The sequence below is a fragment of the Lampetra fluviatilis genome, chromosome 16 (genome assembly GCF_964198595.1).
Source record: "Lampetra fluviatilis chromosome 16, kcLamFluv1.1, whole genome shotgun sequence".
Classification (NCBI taxonomy): domain Eukaryota; kingdom Metazoa; phylum Chordata; class Hyperoartia; order Petromyzontiformes; family Petromyzontidae; genus Lampetra; species Lampetra fluviatilis.
In genome coordinates this window covers 13,111,546-13,134,826 of record NC_136290.1, presented here as the reverse complement: position 1 = coordinate 13,134,826, position 23,281 = coordinate 13,111,546, and the positions used below count along the sequence as shown (strand labels likewise).

The 23,281-nt window shown below is 55.3% G+C and overlaps 1 protein-coding gene across 1 annotated transcript in view; it reads left to right on the top strand.

Moving 5' to 3' along the window:
* The window catches only part of LOC144936446 (N-acetyl-beta-glucosaminyl-glycoprotein 4-beta-N-acetylgalactosaminyltransferase 1-like), a 112,656-nt gene that overhangs the window by 70,068 nt on the left and 19,307 nt on the right, over nt 1-23,281 (top strand). Inside the window, exons 8-15 of the mRNA XM_078863497.1 lie at nt 5,302-5,380; nt 6,159-6,225; nt 7,275-7,415; nt 9,522-9,631; nt 12,545-12,645; nt 19,385-19,509; nt 20,143-22,354; nt 22,996-23,270. Coding sequence (XP_078719623.1) covers nt 5,302-5,380; nt 6,159-6,225; nt 7,275-7,415; nt 9,522-9,631; nt 12,545-12,645; nt 19,385-19,509; nt 20,143-22,354; nt 22,996-23,270 — 3,110 coding nt within the window. The remainder of the gene's footprint in view (nt 1-5,301; nt 5,381-6,158; nt 6,226-7,274; nt 7,416-9,521; nt 9,632-12,544; nt 12,646-19,384; nt 19,510-20,142; nt 22,355-22,995; nt 23,271-23,281) is intronic.

Below are 23,281 nucleotides of genomic sequence, written 5' to 3'. Positions count from 1 at the left end.
CCCGGGTTCTGGTTTTGGCCGCCGGTCATTAACACGGGGGGCGGGGGAAGGGGGGTGTCAAGTCGCTCGTGTCGATGGGAGTCAACACCGTCACCGATCCATCCCATCCATCAGTGTCATCTCCCGGGTTCAGAGGCCAACGGTCGACGTGTGGCGGCCCTTTCTCTCGGCGCAAGCACTCGTGATATTCCACCGTGACGAGATGGGTCCACTCCCCCCCCCCCCTGGCCCCCCCCCCATTCCCGCACCCCCACTACCCATGCACGTCCATCTTTGTCTTCTGTCTTCAGTTGTCCCAAGGGGGAGGGGCGGCACCACATGACCACAGTGCCTGTCGCCTTCCTCTGGCTACATCCGGCATCCTTCTCCGCAACTCCATCTGTCACCGACATATAATAAACAAACAAAAAAACACCCCACCTTGTTAATTGTTTTCACGTAATTTGGCTCATTCGAACATTGATAAGTATATCACTTGGTTTGATTGACATGCGACAAGCACGCGTTGAAGGACAAGAATTAAAGGGTTGCCCGTCGCGAGACGTGGTAGAGTGAGGAGTTCCAAGGTCGTATTCCAGGAGCTTTCTCTGAGACCGCGTGGTGCACCGCTTGCTGCGAGAGGTTCCAGGATAGGAATCGTGACGTGATACCGTGAGCACGATTTAAATATAATCTAAGGGGTGAAAAAATTCTAAAATCTTAAAAAAAAATTTTTTACAAATCCTCTCGAAAGATGTTGAAAAATGATATCGTTAACAGTTTTTGATTTTGATTTTTCCGTGGTAAGTCAATCGATGTACTGTACTGTCGTCTGCTCGGCACGTCTACGCCACCAACGCTTCTTGAATTGAAGGGAATTTCAGGCGTGGAAGAATTAAAATGGTGTATCTGTGCTGCGAGACATTTTGTACACGATGGGCACAATATAATTCCAAGTATTTGCTCACTGTTTACATTTGGCGTTTGGCACTTAGCGTCTCTTGTGTTAGCATGACTGCGTTAACGCACCCCGAGTGCACTCAGGGGAATTACGTCACGACAATAACAATAATAAGTGTATTCGTGCGATTATTCACCCGGGAAACGCTCAGCACTCCTTCACAGGAGGGCTATGCATTAGCGGCGGGATATTCTCGTCAATAGGCACCAGGTGGGTTATTGCACCGCGTGATCGTGAAACGTGGCAGCGGGCGTGCAGAGGAACGTCATCCAGCAGTGGATTGGTCGTGACTGATGATCCCGATTCTCATGATTCTTTTAGCCTGGAATTGCGTGGGCAGGTCAGGGGGTGGCGTTCAGGTCGGAAGTGGGGCCTGGGTCGGCCTAGTAGAATCGCAATGGATTGTACGGCTCATGGATATGTGATACGTTTCAATGGCTATATTGTTTGTGACTGGCTGGAAATGGCATGGATACTAGTCTGCTTATACATTTCAGTGGCGATTCGGATCTATAGAGCTTGGCTGGTATCGATCAGATATTCCAATAATACGTTGGTATTAGGATCAACCACCAGGACAACCAAAGCTACTCCTGAGGCCTCACAGATTACCGCTCGGACTACCAGGACTACCGAGACTAGAACTTAGACCACCTGGACTACCCTTGAATACCTCTGGGACCATTGGGACGACCACTAAGGCCATCCAGACTACCACTGGGAGGGACCTCACTGACTAATGCCACAATGACGAGATGTTAAATACCTCGCCTGGTACACAGGAGGTCGTGGGTTCAGTCCCGACCCTGGCGCCTGCTGTATATTTGGAGTTTGCGTGTTCTCCCCTTGGTCATGTGTTTTTTTTCTCCAGGTCCTCCGGCTTTTCACTCCACATTGAGAAACACGCGTTTAGAGCACTTGGCTGCTATAAATTTCCACGCGACAAGCCACTTCGTTGAGCTATCACTTGTGGTCCAGGTTGCTTCTGAAAAAAGAGCTGTATTGCTTAGTGGGCCTTACCTGGTAAAATACAAATAGTTTAGTTTTCGACTACTCCGCAGTTGACTTGGACCGTGGGAATGAGGCAGCAGTGGTGTTGGAGCCAGAGTTGGGTTGTTGCAGCGTCGTTTTAATTGGCCGGGGCTAAATTGGTGGAATATGAGCCGCACAACCCCGATGCCCATCTCCCAGTGGTTCATCACAAGCATCACGGCGCAGCTTTTTTGAGCTGGAAAAGTTCCTCTGAATCTTCATTTGAATTCAAATAACACGTGCGCGTGGGTAGTGTCGGGTCACTCCCTTGTCCATTATGTAACCAGATGAGATAAGAGCCCATTTATATTCGTGTATATATATACATAACGGGAACTCTCCTGTTGAAAAAGTTAAGTTTCTTTAAATATACAGAAATCGGTCATTTCATATCTTCTGTGTATAACCAGGTGAGCGACTACTGTGCAATGGTGAAACTTTGAAAAGGAGATATTATTAATGTCAACAATACTCAGTTGTGAAATGTAATCCGTCACTCCCTGTAACGTTTATTGTACGGCGTTTTCTTCTGCCACCAAACTCAACACATTCGTCAGCAGCACTGCCTTTAAGATGGAAATAAATGGAATCGGCGATGGTTCAGGCGGACGGCCCTTTTTCATAATCCCTTTGCTACAAAGACGGGCCAGCGGCCCATGACGTCTAACATGTATCCCCCCGTGTTGGGGCACTATGATTGACGAATGTGTTGACCTTTTCGTCTGTCAACCCGGGCATCACGGTGCGGGCACGCAGCTCGCCACCGTAAGCTTGCGAGTTCAAATCATAGTCAGGGGGTCGACTCAACCCCTGTCCTCCTCTTCCCTTTATGCCTCAAATCCCCCCCCCCCCTTCTCGTTAAAGCCTCCACACCATTTGAAGCGGCGTTTTGAGTTTCTCAGAGGCCGGAGCGTGCGGTGTAGCGCGATCAAACCCACGACCCGCTGGCCGGTGGCGGTGAGGCCGTTGTCCAGCCGTGGTTTGACAAAAGGAGCTGCCTGTGTGCCTACAATGCACCTTTTGTTCAATAAGAGACGTGACGAGTAGGCTGATAATGACACGTGGCATGCCCGATGTGCCTGAGGAAGACAGCTTTCAGTAATTGCATATTGCCACATGTGACACGCGGATCAGAAACGTGGGCACTGGCAACAGTGAATGGCGACAAAAGCCGAAATGCGTTTCCGAGCTGCGTGGAGATACCGCCACGCTCAGAGTTGAGCCGAAAGGCAAAAAGCGGAGGACGTCGTGTTGACTTGTCGAGGAAAGTGGAGCGGCGTGCTTGGGAAGGATGCGTCGTCGCCCAGAAGTGGGGGACGACGGTGACGGCCAGGGGGAGGTGACAGTGCCCGACAGGACACAAACAGCGGGGACAGCGCCGTGAGACGTTGCTACTTCTGCTGCCTCCATGCGCAGGTCTGACGCGGGCTCTGTGCGCCTGTGTGTGGCGTTGCGGAAAACTCTGGGAGGATGTCGGCAACCCTTGCACGTCTTTCGTCAAGCAGTGGATAGGCACTGGCTAATGATGTCGACGATGAGACGTACAGTACGATATATCTGTAGTTAGTGGTGCGTGTGTGCGTGCGTGTGTGCGTGCGTGCGTGTACGCAATATTTTTTTTGCTCGCAGCTTCCTGCCTTGCAATTGGATGAACTGTTGCATTTGAAATGAACAGGGTATCTGAATGTGGCCGCATCTTACGACACTGTGCAGCTACGTCCGCTCATCCCCATTCGGGAGCTCTGCTCTGCGCAGGCCCCGTCTCCCAACCCACCGCTTCAGTCCCTTGCCTTTTGTTTTCCGAAATCCATTTCGCAGACTGCAGGTGTGGCGCCGGTTGGAAGATCCATCCGCCTTTCTTCCCCCGCAGAAGAGATAATGAATCTCAATTGCCTCTCTCCAATCTTAAATAAAGGAACATTGGATGTAATTTAATTTGCTTCCCGTGCTTTCAAAGTCCCGTAACGCGTCCTGATGATCTGTAATAAACACGAAGGGATTGCGATGGAATGAATTGGTTCCTACAGTCGTCAGCGTAATTATAAATAATAACATGCTGAGTCGGACAAATCTGAGCTTCAAAAATAACGATGGAACAGATTGGCTAAAGACACATACGCATTCTATTGATGCAGTAAGTGGGTGCTTATAACCTCTGGTGTTCCTTAGCCAGCAATGGAAATTCCATATTCCTCTCGTGGATATCTCTATAGGGCAAGCACTTTGGGCTTTGACCATGTGGTAGGCAACTCGTCAACCCAGAGAGATGATGAGCTGAGTCGGACCCTGACCAGGATTTGAACTTTGGTAGAGGTTAGTCTCGCCACAGGACCATCACCGAACTCTCCCCTCTCGTCTCACTCTCCTCCCCTCCACGTGATTCTCCCGCATTCGCCTAGCTCTACTCGCCTACCCACCCTGACCACGAGCTATCATCGCTTCCAGCAAAGTGTCCTTTCAATGACTACTTACTTTTCTGATCAGTCAATAAGACTTATTTGACGAACGTGTGTTCTCGGTCTCGTCGGAACTCCCAGCATGCTCGTCTTAATACCTCCTTTTCAACTTTTCAGCTTTATCTTAATTGTCTTTGTCAAAAGTCCGTATTTCTGATCCACCTGTCAGAGCAGGCAATTATTTTTTTATTTTTTCGGAACATTGCTACGTTCATTTTTATCAAGTTCGATTTCTTAAAGCTACTGGATATTCGCCGCTCATAGATAAATCCAAATTTGACATTCTTGGATTGCGGCAGAGGCAAGACAGCGGCAGGCACTGCGGTCGTGTCGCTGCGAGGCTCACAGGGAGCATTGTTGCCCCCCTCTCCACCTCGGGGAAAACCTGAAGGCAGAAGGGAAAGATGAAGACAAAAATGGACGCGAGAGGGGGGGGGGATGACATTTATGAGTGGATCCATCCCAACACACGGGGACTTTCACGAGCGCTTGTCCCGAGAGGAAGGGCCGCCACACGTTGACCCTCGGCCTCCAAACGCGGGAGCTGACACTGATCGATGGGGGATGGATCAGTGACGGTGCCGACTCCCATCGACTCGCGCCACTTGACACCCCCCGCCCCCCTCCCGGTTTAATGACGTGCCGCCGAAACCGAACCCGGGATCCGAACCCAGGATCTCAGCGGTGCCGGGCGACTCGTCGCTCTGACCCGGCGGCGTTGGCTCCTCGGGGGCCACTGGGCCACCTCGTCGTATTAAGAGGTCGAGTGAAATTGAGCCTCTAAGAACGATGTGAAACGTCCGATGGCGTTGTGTCGATGCGCGAGGATGTCCGACGCTGTCGCCCGCTGACGCTCGCGTTTTGTCTCGGCAGGCTCTCCGCCTCCTCGCGCTACTACTTCGAGGTGCTGCACAAGCAGAACGACCGCGGCACCGACCACGTGGAGGTGGCGGTGAGGATTCGCACGTCAGCAAGCAACCGGGGGGCCGTCAGCGCAGAGCTAACACTCGTGACCCCCACAGCAAGAAGGGACCTGGGTTTGATTGCTGAACCAGGCGCTGACATTGGAACAACTGCGGGATCCTGGGGTAGAAAATGACGCAACAGCGGCATTGGCCTTGATGGCCTCTTGACCTTGAATGGGTACTGCATTCACTGTATGGGCAAGTCGCCAACCTACTTGCTTTACTGCCAGCCCCAATGGATCCGATAAAGCCAACCTAATCGATGGATTGTTCACGGGTAAGGGAGGGAACCAACGCCCACCGCTGCCAACATCAAAGAGCTCAATGACGAAGCGGCCATCGCAACCCAACGAGTGTAAAAATCAAAATTAAAGCTTAACCCCCCCCCCCCTTTCCGAGCTGGGCCCAGCTTTCCTCACCAGCCCGGCGTTGGCGGGGGGGGGGGTTGGCTGTCTGAGCCCTGTCGCGTTAGCCGCCCCCGCTAACAGGATTCGCTACGAATTAAAAAGCGCACGCCGCCTTTCAAATTCACTGCCCCGGAAAATTACGCCACGTTGCGGTATTGATCCGGTCTTTAATTTCTTGCCCCAGCCGCCCACACCCCCCCCGCTCCCCGCCCCAACACTCTCCATCCACCCCTGCCACCGTGAAAACAAAGAAAACTCTTCAAGCAAACGCTGTGTGATGGTGAAACGAAACGGCTGCCCGCCGAGCCCAAGCACGTCGCTTTGACTAAAGCTCTGCCCGCGTCTTTGCCGTTTGCAGTGGCGACTCAACGTGCCCAGCTCCACGTTCGCCATCATCGACGCGAGACACCTCTCCCTGTACACCGGTAGGCACCGCCTCCTTAGATTTTCCCCCCCGCCCACCCCCCGTGCCCCATCACAGCCGCCACCACAGTTCCATTTGTTTTTATCGTCTCATCGGTGTGGTCCCTCGTTTCTCGCATCTCGCATCTCATTTGCACGGCTCTCTTCGCCGCGTCAGCCTCGATGCGACGCATATCGCTTGCGTTCGAATTGCAAATAGGTGCGGCCTTTGTGTCAATCCACTGCTAGATGAAAGCCTCTCCACTGCTAGATTCAGGTCGTGGAGGATGTTTGACCAGACTTGACCGTGCTGGTCAGTGCGTCTTGGCGTAGGGGAGGCTGTGACATGAGCTGGTTCAGTTGTCGCTCGCCCACTGATGTTGTCTTTTGGCCAGGAATCGAAGTCAGGTTTTTCCACGTTCATCGCACAGTGCGCTAACCACTGAGCCACCGCTCCACCCATAATGTTTTACTCATCGACGACTTATCGCCCGCATTTAGACATGCGTGTCGTGAGGGTAAGAATGAACGTGCATCGATGAATCAATGTGAAATTAAACGCCTACTCATTCGTGACTAGGGCGGGGGAAAGAGACGAGTTAACTTTAGTCATGATTAAATATAGCTTACCGCACATATCGGGCTGATATGATGACTTCCACGAGGTTCATAAGTGTAAAATGTAATTTAAATTAAGCCTTACTTCATCTGTCTGGCTGTAAAATATATAAATGTATTTGTGTTTTTATCCCCTTGAGCAGCATGGCTGCGTGCGCCTCATTCTGTCAGCGTCTCTGCATGTCGCTTCCATCTCCGATCCGTTCCGCAAACACCCCACCCCCCAGTGTCACGTTTCCTTCGTTGCAACAAAACCAGGTGACCTTCGGTTCCGGTCGTATTTACCTGTTTCTCATCGTCACCCCCATCGTCAGCCACGCTCTCTCCGCTGCTGGGTGAAGGGCCGCTTGCTCCCGTCGCCAGCCTTGTCAATGCGGATGCCGCTGCTGCTGCTGTTGCTATTACCCTGGCCGTTCTCATTGTGCCCCCCCCCCCCCCTCCGTTTTCCTCGAAGACGACTCGTCGTTCAAGATGAACGAGGTGGATTACATCCCGCAGTCTCCCGCCAGCCACGTGGGCGGTCTGGAGAAGGCGTCGCTGCCGAGCCACTCGGCCGAGATGCTGCACCCCGACGCTCGCGACTCGCTCTACCTCAGTACGACCCCTGACCCTCTTCGCTCCCCAGACCCACCGCTCCCCCGATCCACCGCTCCCCCGATCCACCGCTCCCCCGATCCACCGCTCCCCCCCGACCCTCCGCTCCCCCGACCCTCCACTCCCCCGACCCTCCGCTGCCCAGACCCACCGCTCCCCCGACCCTCCGCTCCCCCGACCCTCCGCTCCCCCGACCCTCCGCTCCCCCGACCCTCTGCTCCCCCGACCCTCCGCTCCCCCGACCCTCCGCTCCCCCGACCCTCCGCTCCCCCGACCCTCCGCTCCCCCGACCCTCCGCTCCCCCGACCCTCCGCTCCCCCGACCCTCCGCTCCCCCGACCCTCCGCTCCCCCGACCCTCCGCTCCCCCGACCCTCCGCTCTCCAGACCCTCCGCTCCCCCGACCCTCCTCTCCCCCGACCCTCCGCTCCCCCGACCCTCCGCTCCCCCGACCCTCCTCTCCCCCGACCCTCCTCTCCCCCGACCCTCTGCTCCCCCGACCCTCCGCTCCCCCGACCCTCCTCTCCCCCGACCCTCCTCTCCCCCGACCCTCCGCTCCCCCGACCCTCCTCTCCCCCGACCCTCCTCTCCCCCGACCCTCCTCTCCCCCGACCCTCCTCTCCCCCGACCCTCCTCTCCCCCGACCCTCCTCTCCCCCGACCCTCCTCTCCCCCGACCCTCCTCTCCCCCGACCCTCCGCTCCCCCGACCCTCCGCTCCCCCGACCCTCCGCTCTCCAGACCCTCCGCTCCCCCCCGACCCTCCGCTCCCCCGACCCTCCGCTCCCCCGACCCTCCGCTCCCCCGACCCTCCGCTCCCCCCCGACCCTCCGCTCCCCCGACCCTCCGCTCCCCCCCGACCCTCCGCTCCCCCGACCCTCCGCTCCCCCCCGACCCTCCGCTCCCCCGACCCTCCGCTCCCCCGACCCTCCGCTCCCCCCCGACCCTCCGCTCCCCCGACCCTCCGCTCCCCCCCGACCCTCCGCTCCCCCCCGACCCACCGCTCCCCCGACCCTCCGCTCCCCCGACCCTCCGCTCCCCCGACCCTCCGCTCCCCCGACCCTCCGCTCCCCCGACCCTCCGCTCTCCAGACCCTCCGCTCCCCCGACCCTCCGCTCCCCCGACCCTCCGCTCTCCAGACCCTCCGCTCCCCCGACCCACCGCTCCCCCGACCCTCCGCTCCCCCGACCCTCCGCTCTCCAGACCCTCCGCTCTCCAGACCCTCTGCTCCCCCGATCCACCGCTCCCCCGACCCACCGCTCCCCCGATCCACCGCTCCCCCGAACCTTTCAAGCTGGCGCGTGCACGGGTGCCCTTTGGTTATTAAATCGGAATCGGAATATTTATTTATACTGGAGGAGTCCGAAAAGCTCTTTTTCACAGATGTCCAGTCGAGGCGGGTCAGAACGTTACAGCAATAAACAATACAGGAACACTGCAGGAGTGCAATGTATAGCCAAGCTAAACAAATCACTGAAAAAAATATACAAATGAAACTCAACAATTTTTTTTATCTTACCAGGTGAAGGCCCCGTGAGCTATTATCTTATTTTCTTCGGGAGCGACTTGGCCACAAACGATAGTTCAGCAAAGTGGCTTATCATGTTTGTTAGCCTATTGATGCGGTAACACCTCCTGCTTGACATAAGCGGTTACATTGCAGTGGCATTTATTCTCATCTGCAATCGGCCAGAATCGCCGTTTTGACCAGCCGGTTTTGGCAATGCTTAGCCTAAGTTTAGTTCATGTAGATTTGCAGTGAAATCATGATAGGATCCCACTCCATTACAGGAATCTGCCATAGCAGAATCCCCGTTAGAATCCCATGGAAAGTGAATGGAGATTTTATTTTTTTACATCGCAAAAGGAGAATCGCTACTCTTGCAGGAATCGCTCTGGATGGAATCTTACGACACCAATAGAATCCCTATTGGAATCGTGCGAGGTAGAATCCTAGGACTTGGATACGACTCCCAGAGCGAACCACCCAGCTGTAAACCAGGAACACGCGCACATACGTCAATGTTCAGCTGCGGTTCCTCCGAGAGGCTCCGGCGCGCGATTCTGCCCGGCTTGACGTTTCATTTTGCCAATCTGCCGCTGCGATGCAGCTCCACTGGTGGAAGCGACGGTGCTGAAGGGGATCCTGCCGGACTGCGAGTACCGCCCCTCGTACCTCCTGCACGGCTACGACCTCGACCGCTACCAAGGCCTGCAGTTCGTGAGTACCGCCCCCCCCTCTCCGATTGACAACCACCCCCCACCCTCAGCCCACACCCTGTGCCACCTCTTCAGTGCAGATTCAGTCCGTTCTCCTGTCACGCGGCGGTAGTTGCGTTCCCGAAGATTGCCGCGTTATGGAAACATCCCTATTGTAATAAACAATTTATGGTAAAGCAAAAACTCGCGATAACACGTCGGATGTGTACGCCGGCCGAACAAAGACTGAGGCGCGTGGGTAGCATTTAGAAGCATCCAGCAGCATCCCAATGTCCTGTGTGATGCTACGCCGAGGCAGCCGTTCGACCGCTTATTCCTACTCGCGCGACGTAGTTTCATTCACTCCATCGTGTTACATCCAATTCACATCCGTGTTATAAAAAGTGTGTTCCCTAATGCATTCACCACATTATATCCAATTCGCATCATGAAAACAATAGACGTTATAGGAGAGCAGGCTGTACCTGTCGCCAGCCGGGTATCTGCTTGTACTGGGTTATGCCCTCATTTTGGGAACCGGTCATACCCACAATGGCGGAGCCAGGATTTTCAGGAAGGGGGGGGCAACCCCTCTAGCAATGAGAAATGAGAGAGGAGTTGTAGTAAGTAAGGACTTGTCCCTTTGCTTTTTATTCGACGCGTGTGCGGTGATGGCGCAGCCATCGATCGAGGGTCGAATTCGAACCGTGTTGTGTGATCGGCATCGCGCTCGCTGAAGGTGAATGCCTTCAGGGAAGTCGTGTGCTGTACACGCAACTGCGCACAATTCTGAGTCACTTATAACTGCTTTGCCATTACTTATTGCCAATTATATCATCTCATAGAGTCCCTGGCACATAATAATAATAATAATATGCTACACAGTGGCAGTGGGGGGTCACAAAATGCCGATTTATTACCAATAAACCCCAATGATTCGATCGAAATTAGGGATTTCGATCGAATCATTTGGGGGGCACGTACCACCACACCCCCCCCCCCCATTGGCTCCGCCAATGCTTACCCAATTGGGGATCACACACGGCCGCAATCATTGCCCCCCCCCCCCTACTGCCAAGCTAATGCTCGTCTGCAGGCCAGGCGTTGTCACCTTGTGCCACACAGAGACAGCTACCACTGGGAGTGCCCTTTCAAATGTGCTGAGATGAGATGTGAATCGCTCTGAGATGCCCCGGGAGTATATGTGGCCGTTGCATCAAAATAAAATCGTCATCATTGTAATATAGCCTATAATTTTAAATTATCTTGCTCAGGGTGCATTGCTAAAGTAATTTCAAACTAAATGACTTGTATCTTCTTGGTTCTTTCGGTGAATGAATCCCTGCAGTCACGAAAGCTTTAAATCGAAATTGAAATGACTTGTAGTTTACATATTTGGAGTTGTTGGGCGTACATTGTAAATTCAGATTTATGCCAAGTGCACTGAGACACATTTACGACTTGGTGTGGAAAGATTGATTCATCCTCTTTTCTGACAACCTGGTAGAATGCGTCGTTCTGGTTGGTTTGGTCATGGCCTGCGGTGTCTGGGCCTCCCTGGAAAACGACGGAGCCCTTAGTGTGTGTACGTTGAACTTCAGACAAAAAAGCGCGTGGATCAGTGAGCTCCTACCTAGCCTCCCGTGTGGACAGGCCTTGGCTGTGAGCGGTGCGGTAACCGCAGTGTGGCCAGCCAGGCTTTGTGACGGCACGCGTAACTTTGTTATCGAGTATGTCGTGGGGATTTCTGCTCTTCGTGTCTAATCCGGACTATGAGTCGGGAGCGTTGGTGAAGCCCCGACGACCTGCTTGGCACGGTCAGTGCCGACTGCAGCATTTTGGGCGTCCCGAGTTTTTTTTGCTGTGACCGGGGTGAGAACTTAAGAGACGAGGATGAGCCTCGTTTGTAAGGTGTGACCTGGGTTTACTAAAATTCCGAAAGAAAAAATATATTTAAAGTACAGCAATGGAAATCGGAGCAAAAAGAAACCGTGTTATGATGTGAGAAATCGAAAATATTGTACAAACATAAATCATTGTTACGTAATACATTTCCTGTTGTGCAAGTTGGCTTGGGCAGATTATATTCTGATTGATCTTAGCACAAATACGAAAAAAATACAACACAATTTGTCAATAACACTACAAAATGCGAAGTTTCGGAAAATGGCCCTTCCTCAAAGTGGATAATGCCTACGCAGAATCCGCAAATTGTATTCGTTTAATAGTACAATTACAGTGAAATTACAGAAGCATGAAACTTACATAGGGGGGGGTGGACCATTGTTATGAATGCGTCTAGCGACTGCCTGCTGTATTTAGCTACTCGTTGGTTCACCCTGCCATAGGGTGACCATTGTTGCTAGTGCGCCGAGCTCCTGACTATTGTGTCCAGCTGCTCCTCGGTTGACCCTGCCAACCAGGTGGCACAGAGATGCTGGTAAGTGGCGGAGCAGGCTAAGTGGAAGTCACTGACCTGGCGGCGGCAGCAGCAGCAGCAGCACACTGACAGCTGAGAAGGGAGCTTGCTCGGGCAATTACCACTAGCGACTCTTTTGAGGTTGCTATCGGAGAGGGAGGACGCTGCTTGGCACCGCCCAGGTTGTTTGCTCCCACGGTTGACGACTGACCTGCGACCGCGTGTGTGCGCGCGCCCCTGCTGCTCAGGCGAGCGGTGGTGTCGAGGTTAGCGCTACGCTGCGCCAACACCGGTGACTGTTATCCGAACCGGTCCTGGGCCTCCCCTAGGTCGACTCGGCCTCAAATGATTACCCGGCGCCGGTGTCTAGTAAACATCGCCACAGGGGTGACAAAGGCGGCCGGGCGTGGCGCTGGCCACCCGTGCCGGCCTTGATAGGTGCTCGCTAACAGCCCTTGCACCGGCAGTCTGTTAAGGCTGTACGGGGTGGGGGGGGTCTTTGTCTTTGCTCCGCAGGTGTACCTCTCCTACATCTACCCCAACGACTACACCCGGCTGACCCACATGGAGACGGAAAACAAGTGCTTCTACCGGGAGAACGCCTATTACCTCGAGAGGTACTTGCGTCAAAACCCTCTCCTTGGCGGGTTTTTTTTTACCCTTTTGTTCGTGTTGCCAGTTTAGCTTTCTTTCTGCCATTAATTTCAATTTTTTTTTACTCTCGCTACCACTCGTGTAATAAAAATACGGCCCATTCGCCGACCGCCAAAATTGATTTTTTTTTTCCGCAACGATTGGGGGCTTGTGCGTTGGCTCCGAGCGCGCGGCGCCAACCTCGTCGTATTTTTGGATCTCGAGGAGAAAGCGGCGATGCGACCGTGGGGGTTCTTGATATTTTAAAAAAAGCCTGCCGCGGCAGAAAAGTCGGCTCATCGAGCACGCGACCCCCGCGTTCAACGCTGGGGCGCCGGGCCTCCGCGCTTTAATGAAGAAACTCGTCTTCGCTTGTCAAAAGACGTCGAAGAACTTTTCTTGCTGCGTTGTCGTCATTGCCGTGCGTTCTGCAGATCCGGCTGGCTGGTTGTGCACGTGCTCTTGCACGCGCACAAGTTCACGATCTCCTCAAACTTTTCGGCAGCATTACATTTATTGCTGTCATTTTTCCATGGTTTTATGCTGATGTCGCTACCGGTGGTCGTGATACGGATTGAGGAGTTTACAACGCTCCACGGTAATGGACATTACAGAGCTACCTCTTTCAGTGACCTCTGCTCCATTCAGTAGAGGTCAGCAGTTTCCCACCCACTCTGCCACTGCTCATTGCGCTAAAGTCAGACGAACACAACAATTCTCAGAGGTGGAATTTAGCCAAATACTGTGCAGGACCAAATTAAACGGGGTGATTTTTTTGAGCAGTCATTGGTGGCCTTGCTGAGACCATTGGCTCACTCAACTCGAGAAGTCTGCTTAATCGTAGGCTGCTGCCTGGTATCGAGCCCAGGATCTTGGTGGTGCCAGCTTGGCTCCCTGGCATCTGAGTCGCCATGGCCAACCACCTCAGCAGGTGATCCGTACGGTTTGTCCCGGCCCGATTCGGTGTTGCTGGGCTCACGGTCGGGCCAGTGGTCACAGTGCCTGGCTCTGTGTGCGCGCTGGACCGTTTGCTTCCCCGTCTTTTTCCCTCGACTGTAATTCTACTCGTACTTTCGGCGTCGTATCGCAAGGCGATCGCTTATCATTTTGGAACTCTCCTGGGCGAGCAATGCAGCATCCCGTGTCAGAGAACAGCCCCCGAAGCCTGGTTCTCCCACGTTCATCATCCGCACGGCTGGATTCAGCCAAACCGAAAGACAAGATTCTTCGTAACGATTTTCCTTCCCCCTTCGGTCCTCGCCGACCAGGCCGAGGCCATCAATCCGCTCCACTGGGAACCCCGGAGCAATCGCGGGGGCGGCCACCTCGGATTCAAACCAAAGAATCTCGCCGGTGCCGGCTCGGCGCCCCCGACCAACACGGCGTTAGCCCCCCCCCCCCCCCAGCCACTGGGCTGTCTCGGTGTCACCCACGTTGTGATTCCGCTCGAGAGGGCACACCCCTCCCCTCTTTCGTTGGGCTCCTGCGATTGTCGCGGTTTGTTTTTTTGCTCCCCCAAGTGACCAGTTCTTCATCAACTTCTAACACTCTTTGTTCTTTGCTCGGACACCGAGCCTCACACGTTCCCTGTGAAGATTGGCTCCTGGCTATCTACGCCATTCTTTCTCTACTCAATTACAACCGAATCATGTTATCAGCAGCAGCAGCCGCAGCAGCAGCCGCAGCCATGATCTCTCCACTGCTCCGTGAAGGCCTTCTCTGTCGCCATCTCTCACGGCCTCGCAGCAATCCGTTTAGCGGCTGCACAACGGGGCCAACTTTTATCGCTCCATCTCCGCGCCGGACGTCCCTCACGAGCGCATTTCTTTGAGTCTAATGGAAGTGGTTTTGGCCATTAATCGTAGACCTGGCTCGGCTTCGAGGATGTGAAAAGGTGTGCTCCTTTACCAACACTGTAAACCGCAGGGCAAATATGTGAATAGCTTAGGAACAAACACAGCTCTTCTTCTCAATGCTGCTTTTACATTTGAACTGTCAACCTTGTTTACTTTTGGTTTGAATAACTCGTTCATCAGGACCGCTCGCGCGAGCGGATAGCTGTGATCTAGTTGTACCGGGCGGTCGTACCCCAATTGTGTTCTCATCGGTATGCTGTTTGACGACTAAATCGTATGATCCAGGCGCGCACCCGCCGACCCCCATTGAACCAGATTGACAAATGCCGGTTCGTAGTACACCGCATGGGGATCTTATAAAAACCGTCAAGAAACGTGGCCACGATTCGAATGTCTCTTCTTCACCGCCTCGTTTGTATCGCGTTCGCCGTCGTGTTCTCGTTTGTGCGTGGTCGTGTTGGCGGCAAAATAATCATCGGGCCCGCCCCCCAGCTTGCTTATGTTTACAATCATAGTCTCGGGTTTTCAACTCGACATTTGTAGTTGTTGTTACACACATTAGTGTATCCTTTTTTATGGAGGAGGCCACTGTTAAATTGGTAAACGGGGCAGGTGGGTTCATTTGGCGGGCAGATCGATACGTGGGGAGACAGCTGTTGTCAGTCAGCAGTCAAGCAGGGATCGGTGGGCAAGTCGGCGGGGTCGCAGGGTGGACGTGCGATCAGGCAGCAAATGGGTTAAACGGTCTCCAAATGAGAATTCAAGTCACACCTTTGAATCAACAGCAATCATTTTGTTTCAAATCAGACACGGACCGATCTATGCGTCGGTTTATATACGTGTGCAGGTATTTATTTATTTATTATACGTGTGTTGTTTCTTTATTATATTTAGGATTGCTTTTTTTTTGTTACCTCGAATCCTGAGCACCCAGCTGTAAAATTGTTGAAACAAACATCAATTTTAATTTATTGGAAAATGTCAACGCTTTGAAGTAAAAAAAAAATATATATATAAAAATCGATTTCCTTTGGCCACGTGCTCTGCGTGTGGTGTAGTTGCATGGGCCCGTGGTTACACGGACGTGTCACGATTTGTGGGGGGGGGGCGGGGGGTGGCAGCGTGGAGACAGACGTCTTCATTTTATAAACGTCTTCATTTTTTCTTTCTCTAACCCCACGGGTACGACGGCGACGGGAGATGCGCGCGTCGCGATATTTAATGAAGCGCGTTGGGACGCCTTCGCATAACGGCCCTCGATTATTATTTTAGATGTGCTGCCGCTGTGGCGTAGCGGGTCGGCGCGCTGGACTTGCCCATCCAGAGGTCGCCGGTCGGGTTCGATCCCCTCGTCTTGGCAATTGAATCGGCGGCGCCGTGTAAATGGGTGTAAATGGGTGCACGCCACGGATCGTCGATGGGTTGATCGCGTGTGTGGTTTGTGTGATGCGTGGCTACCCCCACCTGTGTTCCGAGACATCTGGCCAGCGCTGGAAGAGTAGGCAAAACACCCTTTGAGAGCTCCCTCTCGAGTCCTGCTTGGTTTGCGAGAGCTGACGAGATCGGGCACATTGAAGGTGATTTTGGCCAAATGACAAATCAAAGTACGTGTTTATATTGTTTCTGCAGTGTATGAGCATTTATACAATACTGTACATTTACAGGCAGAACGTTGGTTAACCTTGTTCTATGGATAAACCGGCCTCTGGCATAGCAATGTGGACTTTCTTCTGCAGCCTTTGGGATGCTTTTGGTCATGAAGACCTTCCCCGATGCCTGTTGGAGCACGGGGAACGACGACGATGATGACGATGATGCGCGACTGTTTCCATATTTAATGCTCGGCGTGAATTCTGCTCGAGACCTGCGAGTTACATCCTGTGTAGTTGTTCTCAATTTAAGGGCCCGGTTCATCCAAGTCGAGCGTGGAACGCGCTTAATAAGCCGTAAAGAATATTTTCCCCTGCCGGCCTCCCTAAAGAAAACAAAAGAGGACGACTTACTCTGCGCCACGTTTGAGAGCTTCTTTAGGAGTCGGAAGCCTGGGCACTTTCCCGTTTTCCCAGCAGTAACGCACGGATCGGAGTCGTGACTGCATTGCAAAGAGCGCCAACTCAAGATTCCTAACACAGACCACATCAGGAGTGGGGGAAATCTACAGCTGGGCTGGGTGGTTCTGAGTTCAAATCAATGAGCCATCGTCGACTGAGATCCTGGGTTCAAATCCGGGTTCCTGTCACCCAAGATTAAACCTTGGTTTCAAGTGCAACGAGTTGGTGGTCTCAGCCCTGTCACCGATGAGGGCAAAAGAAAAGTCAAGGACGTTAAATGTTGTTTGCGCTGTGATAAAGGTGCATATCCTAGTATGTGGTTGAAATAAGTCGGAAGGAGCTCAGATGTAGTTCTGTCGTATTCGATTCTGTGGGACGTTCTATAACAAACGGGGCTCTGCTCTGCAAGAGGTCAGAATAGCCGTTCAAGTCTCACGTGACACCGATAGCAAAATCAGAACATCATTGTTCGTTTCTCAATCCGCTTGCCCTGGTGAGGGTCGCGGTGGCAGCATGTTGAGTAGGGCAGTCCCCAGACCTCTCTTTCCCTGGCGACAAACTCAAACTCTTCCTGGGGAATTCCCAGGCGTTCCCAGGCCAGCCGAGCGACATAGTCCTGCCAGCGTGTCCTGGGCCCGCCCTGGGGTCTTCGCCCATAACAACATTGTGAAAAATAAAAAACTAAATGAAAACAGCCACAGATGACTGATAAGCTCAACTCCAATGCTGCTACTCTTGCACACAATGAGAAGCAAATTAAGACCTGGACGAACCTTTACTTTTTCCCAATGCAACCGAGCTGAGCCGGGCCTGTACCAAGCTAGTCCTGCATAGCTCAGGAGCCAATACCATGTATTTTCTACTGCAGAACCGGAGCCGTGCCAGTGAAGTCACACACGTCGCATATTCAAGTGTACTGACGGAAGCAACGGTTAATAGCGAAAATCAATTAACGCCACCCCTTGCCCTGCTTGGCCTCGAGTTAGATGAAGGGTCGGCAGCCTGCAGCTCCGGAGCCGCGTGCGACTCTTCCAGGACTGCTTTGTGACCTCATTTATTAAGGACGCACCGTCTCGTACTCCGAGTGCATTTCCTCTCTTGAAATATCGAGGTTTTTTTCACCGAATTCTTAAACAAATGGTTGCTCTTCTCGTTAGTATATATTGGCTTGCCGACTCCTGAGCTAGATTCAGAAGCCTTGTGAGCCTTGCGAGTTTCACGGATTCGTTGAGGCTCGACTCGGCAAATAGCCAGTGGGAAGACGACCCGAACCGCCGGGGCCCACCCACGCACCGTCATGGCCTGGGTGTGCCGGTGGGAAAGGGCGGTGTTGGACACGTTCAGCATGGACGCTTGCATCGGAGCTGGATTTTGAACAGGAGACGGTCAATGTCAACATCACGGAAGGACTGGAAGCAGCGGGCAGCGTGCCCCATCTGGCTGTCTGACCTCCGGCATGTTAATTCGTCCTCGTGCTTGTAATCCGATGTGGAACTCCGAGGGCAAGATGCTCCATTACTTACTCGTCGGACGATGCTCATCTGTGTTGTTGATCCGGAGCCAGGAGTTGAAACTGCATGTTCCCTCCAAAAAGAGCCCCGCTCACTCGCTCGCTCCGTAGTGAACATGAAGGCAGCCGGCGTTAACTAGCCGTGCAGCCGTGCAACGACCCACCCCTCCCAGCGACACGATGAATCGTCACGATTTGGGACCGCGGTTAAATTCAACAATAGCTTTTATTTTTCCGTCTCGTTATTTTTAACCCTCTTGTTAATGTTTGTTTCTCGGTTTTGGTTCATTGTTGTGCCCGTTTTATATTTTTCACTGCTTTGTTCCAAGCGTAACATCGATTTGCATAAACCCTAAGTAATTGATGCTTACGCGCACACAGTCCGATGCGTGTGATCGTGAGTGTAAGAATTGCTTTGAATTGATGCGCTGTTGCACACCTATTGCCTTCCTTGCAGTACAACCGGTGGTGGTGGTAATGGTGCACCGAGTCAACGTCGACCCCGAATTGAACTCACAATCTGGCACTCGTGGTGTGCCCGGCATTCGAGTGAATAAGCGCTCCGAGCGTGTCTGTAGGCAGGAATATGTGCCCGGTCCTGATCGCTTTAAACGCAGGCGTTTGGCCTTGTCAGTGCCGATGCGAATTCAAATGTCAACACACGGGGAGAGCAGCAGACACCCGGGCCGCACGTGTGAGAGTGTCAGGTTTTTGGTTGCGTTGAGGATGGAGTGCTGCCCTCTCCAGGCCAAACGGAGCACAGTCCCCCCCCCGCCCCTAGGAGCCGCTGTGGAATGAATCGTTGAAGAATGCTGCATTGGCGGCGGGGGTGCAAAAACACAATTAACAGCAAACGTGAACGCACTCGTCGACAACGATGCCTTAAAATAAGATATTTTATACGTAATATATATAATCGGCAACGTTTCAGGCATTGACCCTTCCGTGCCCTGTGAGCCATTGCCTGAAGGGCCATTGCCTGAAACGTCACCGATTTTCTTTTGAAGGCAGTGTTGTTGACAAGTTTGGTTGAGTTTTTTTAGTCAGGAATTCAAAATGTGCTACACACCAACTGAGGAATAATCGCTTTCCAAAATGTGTCCCACTTGGTTGAACATATCAATATCTCGACCTGGATGGGCATTACAGCGACCAGCTCCCGTCAGCGGTTCACCCTCGGCAAAAAAAAACTGCGTGCGGTATAAACGCAAGCGAATGCCTTCCGCGTTAGTTGGGACAGCCTTGAAACCGCACGCAACAAAAAGAGAGCTGTCCGAGTAAGAAGCTGGCGCTGCCACCCGCGCAGGTTTGGCTTCTACCGATACATGAAGATGGACGCGCCAGAGCCGCGGCCGGGACTCGCAGCTCAGCAGCCGCAGAGAAGGGACGGAGAAAACAACGGCAGCCTCTGGGAGGACCGGGGCTCAGACGGTGAGGCCCACGCGTGCCGTGCTCGCCCCCCCCCCAACCCCTGCCTCCCCCCGGGGTATTTCTCACGAGCCACTCTGCGTCTTGGTCAGCTCTCGCCTCTGATCGGGAAATTAAAATGAGCGATGTTTCCCCACCCCCGGTGTTCAGCCCCACGAACTATGTTGAAGGCTGTTCGATCAATCCTCTTAGCTCCGAGAAGCGTTCTCAATTTAATGTCGGGACTGCTTCTTCCGTATGGTCTCCGCGCAGTCCCTCCAAGCAGATCCAATACGGTGGCGAGATGTTCACTACCTCGCCTGGTATACAGGAGCTCGTGGGTTTGATCCCCCCCACCTTAACGATGCCTGCTGTGTATTTTGAGTTTGCATTTTCTCCCCGTGCTCGCATGGATTTTAATCCTGGTCTTCCAGTTTGTCCCTCCACATTTAGAATCAACATGCGTTCAGAGTATTTGGCTGCTATAAATTTCCACGTGATAATAAGCCACTTCGTTGAGCTATCATTTGTGGCCAGATTCGCTTCTGATGGAGAGCCGTATAGCTCAGCGGGGCTTACCCGATAAAATATTTTTTTATCGTTTAGTTTTAGTTTATGATCGTCTTTCTCTCGCTTCTTGACCCCTGTCACCCTCAGCGCTGGACCCCAGGGACCAGTTCTACGATGACGATGGCGGCGGTGGCATTGGCGGTGGCGTTGGCATTGGCGGTGGCATTCACCCCGACGGTCTGCCCGACCGCGCCGCGAACGAAAACAACGAGGAGGAGGTGGACGAGGAGGAGTACGACGACGAGGAAGAGCAGGAGGAGGAGCCGCAGCAGCCGGAGCTGGCCCCGCCGGACCGCGTGCGCCGCCACGCGCCTCAGCACGGCGCGGTGGACACGGAGAACGACGAGCGCGAGCCAGATCGACGGCACCGGCGAGAACGCGGACGAGACAACGGGCGGGAACGCGGGCGAGAGAACGGGCGGGAGGGCGGGCGAGAGAGCGGGAGGGAACACGAGCCCACTGCGGGCCGGCCTGCCGCGGGGGGCGATCAACACCAGGCGGAGCAGCAGCACGCGCTCCCTCCTCACAACCGCGCCTTCCCCGTGCAGTGGTTTGTCGCCAATCACGATGCCGGCGCCGTGCTGGGGGAGCCGGCCGCCGGGCCCCGTGCCGGCGTCACGGGCGGCAAACGCAGGAAGCACAAGAGGAGGAGGAGGCCCGAGCGGCCGGAAGTCCGGGAGGCGGGCGGCCGGGTGGAAGCGGCGGGGGCGGCCGCGGCGGCGGCGTGGCCGGCCGCGGACGAGGGGCGCGCCGGGCCGCGGCGCAGGGACTACGGCGACGATTTTGATGACTACGCGTTCCAACGCCGGCGGAAGCTCTTCGGGCTGGACGGCAACCCGAGCCCCGCGGTGCCACGGGGAGCGGTGGAGGATGGGGGGGGCGGCGATGGGTTCGCTGCACCCGCAGCTGCCGAGGTCGGAGAGCCGCGGCGTCGGTTCGACGACGACGACGCCGCAGCCGCCGCTCGGCCTCGCGGCAAATCGCGAGATTTTCGGGAAGCGGTTCGCGGCGCGGGGAATGAATCCGCCGAAGCCGCGGCCGCCCTTCGCGCCTACAAGGTGGCACACAACGCAAAGAGGAGGCGTAAGAACGTGAGGAACCAGAGGGACGCGAGGGAAGATGGTCACGGTTTGGCCGCCGCAGCCCAAGGAGGGGACGGTGTGGTGGTGAAGGACGTTGCTGACGGCGAAGTGGCAATCGGTAATAAGAAGCGTCAACCTTCTAAACGGCGTGGTCTCGGCCCGCAAGGAGGGGCGAACGACGTGGATCCAAAGCAGAAGGTGGCGGTGGACCTCCCCCTCGTCAATGCCGGGGGAGTCGGCAAGAACGCTTCCCGCGAAATACCCACGGGGGCCTCTGTCGCCACCAGAAGCGGCGTCGTGGCGGGGCGCGACCGAGACGCAAGGGCAGCAGTGGAGAAGGTCGGCGAGGCGCCGGAGAAGAACGGCACGCGACCGCCGCAGAGCGCCAACACCACCGACGGCGCCGTCAAACCCGCCGCCTCCCAGGCCCCCGCATCGGCGAGATCCACCACGCCCCCCACGCACGCTGCCGACGAGGAGCCACGCAGGAACGAGGCCAGCTCGCGGAGGATGGCTAAACGGAAGCGGGATCGCAACGGCGACCGCAGGTCGGAGGTCATCTTCGCCAACCACGCGGGCCGCGGCCAGGAACGTGGGGGCGGTCCAGGTGACAAGGCGGCAGCCGCACCGGGAAACAACAACAACAACAACGACAACAACCGCGGCTCGCGGGTCGAGAAAAACGGGTACGAAGCCTCCCCAGGCAACCGTGGGGTCCAGCGCGGGACGACCGAGTCGCAGAGGGGCTACCCACGCGGCGACCGGGGCCGGGGCGGCGCCGAGTCGCTGGCGGCGGTCGGGGACGACGGAGACGCCGCCGCCGGCAGGAACGAGGGGCCGTGGAACTCGCTGTCCTCCTTTGACCCGAACGACGATGGCGGCGACGACGCGCGGGCCGGCGCCGGAGCGGTCGAGGACGACGGCGGGAGGGCCGACGACCTCGGCCGCGGGATCAGGGACGGGCGCAGGCGGCGGGGGCGCGCAGGAGGGCGGGGGGGCCGCGGCGGGGGGCGCAGCAAGTGGAGCTGGGCCGTGGAGGAGGAAGAGGAGGCGGACTGGAAGCGCACCTTCAGCATCGGCGAGACCGACTTCCAGTTCCTGCGCTCCGACTGGATCGACCTGCGCTGCAACGTGTCCGGCAACCTGCGGCTGCGAGAGGAGGAGGCCCAGGCTGTGGCGAACGTCATGATGGAGAACCTGGGCCGGGTGCATCCCGAGTGAGTGCGCGCGTGTTCACAAAGACAAAGATCTCCGGCCCCCGTGTAGCCGTTAAAGACTGTTGCGGCAGGTGCGGTTTGCGAGCACCTACGAAGGCCGGCACGGCACACAAGGGGGTGGGTGGCCAGCACCATGCCCGACCACCTTTGTCTCCCCAGTAGCGATGTTTACACCACGCCAGGTACTCATTTGAGGATGAGTCGGCCTAGGGGGAGGCCCGGGACCGGTTCAGGTCATCGTCACTGGTGTTGGCCGTGAGCAGAATTCGAACTCGGGTCGCTCAGTTCATTGAAAACCGCGTTCAACTGTGACACTTCCGCTCCCCGCACACACGCACGCTTGAGATGAACATTACTCTCATGGGTAGAGTGAGTGGGAAAGTCGCTTGAAAGGGATCTCAGAGCTCGCCCTATGACATCCCCTTCCAATGGGGCGTTCCGCTGCACTAACCTGCGAGAGGTGTTAAGGGCCACCTGGCCTCGCGACATGACGCCGTTACCACACTCGGCTTAGCCGATTCGGTGCCCCGACCTCGGAGCCGGTTCGGCCACCGTAAAGAATGTACAACATCCCGGGTGAATTGGTGATTCTTCACGGGATTTACCTGCACCCCATCCCACTCCCCCCCCCCGCCGCGCAGCCTGTACGAGCTGCGCCGCGTGGTCAACGCGGAGAAGCGCCGCGACCGCGTCAAGGGCAACCGCTACCTCCTGGAGCTGGAGCTGCTGCACCGTCCGTCGGGGCGGCTGGCGCGCCTCTCCCACTACGTCTTCGCCCCGCTGCCGGCGCGCACCTCGGGCCAAGTCGCCGACGGCGGCGGCGTCGGTGGCGCCGCCAACGCGCCGCCGCTCTCGCTGTGCCTGCCGCGGGGCTTCGCGTGGAAGCCGGACGTGATGGTCTACTTCGTCGTGCCCGGTGAGGGACGC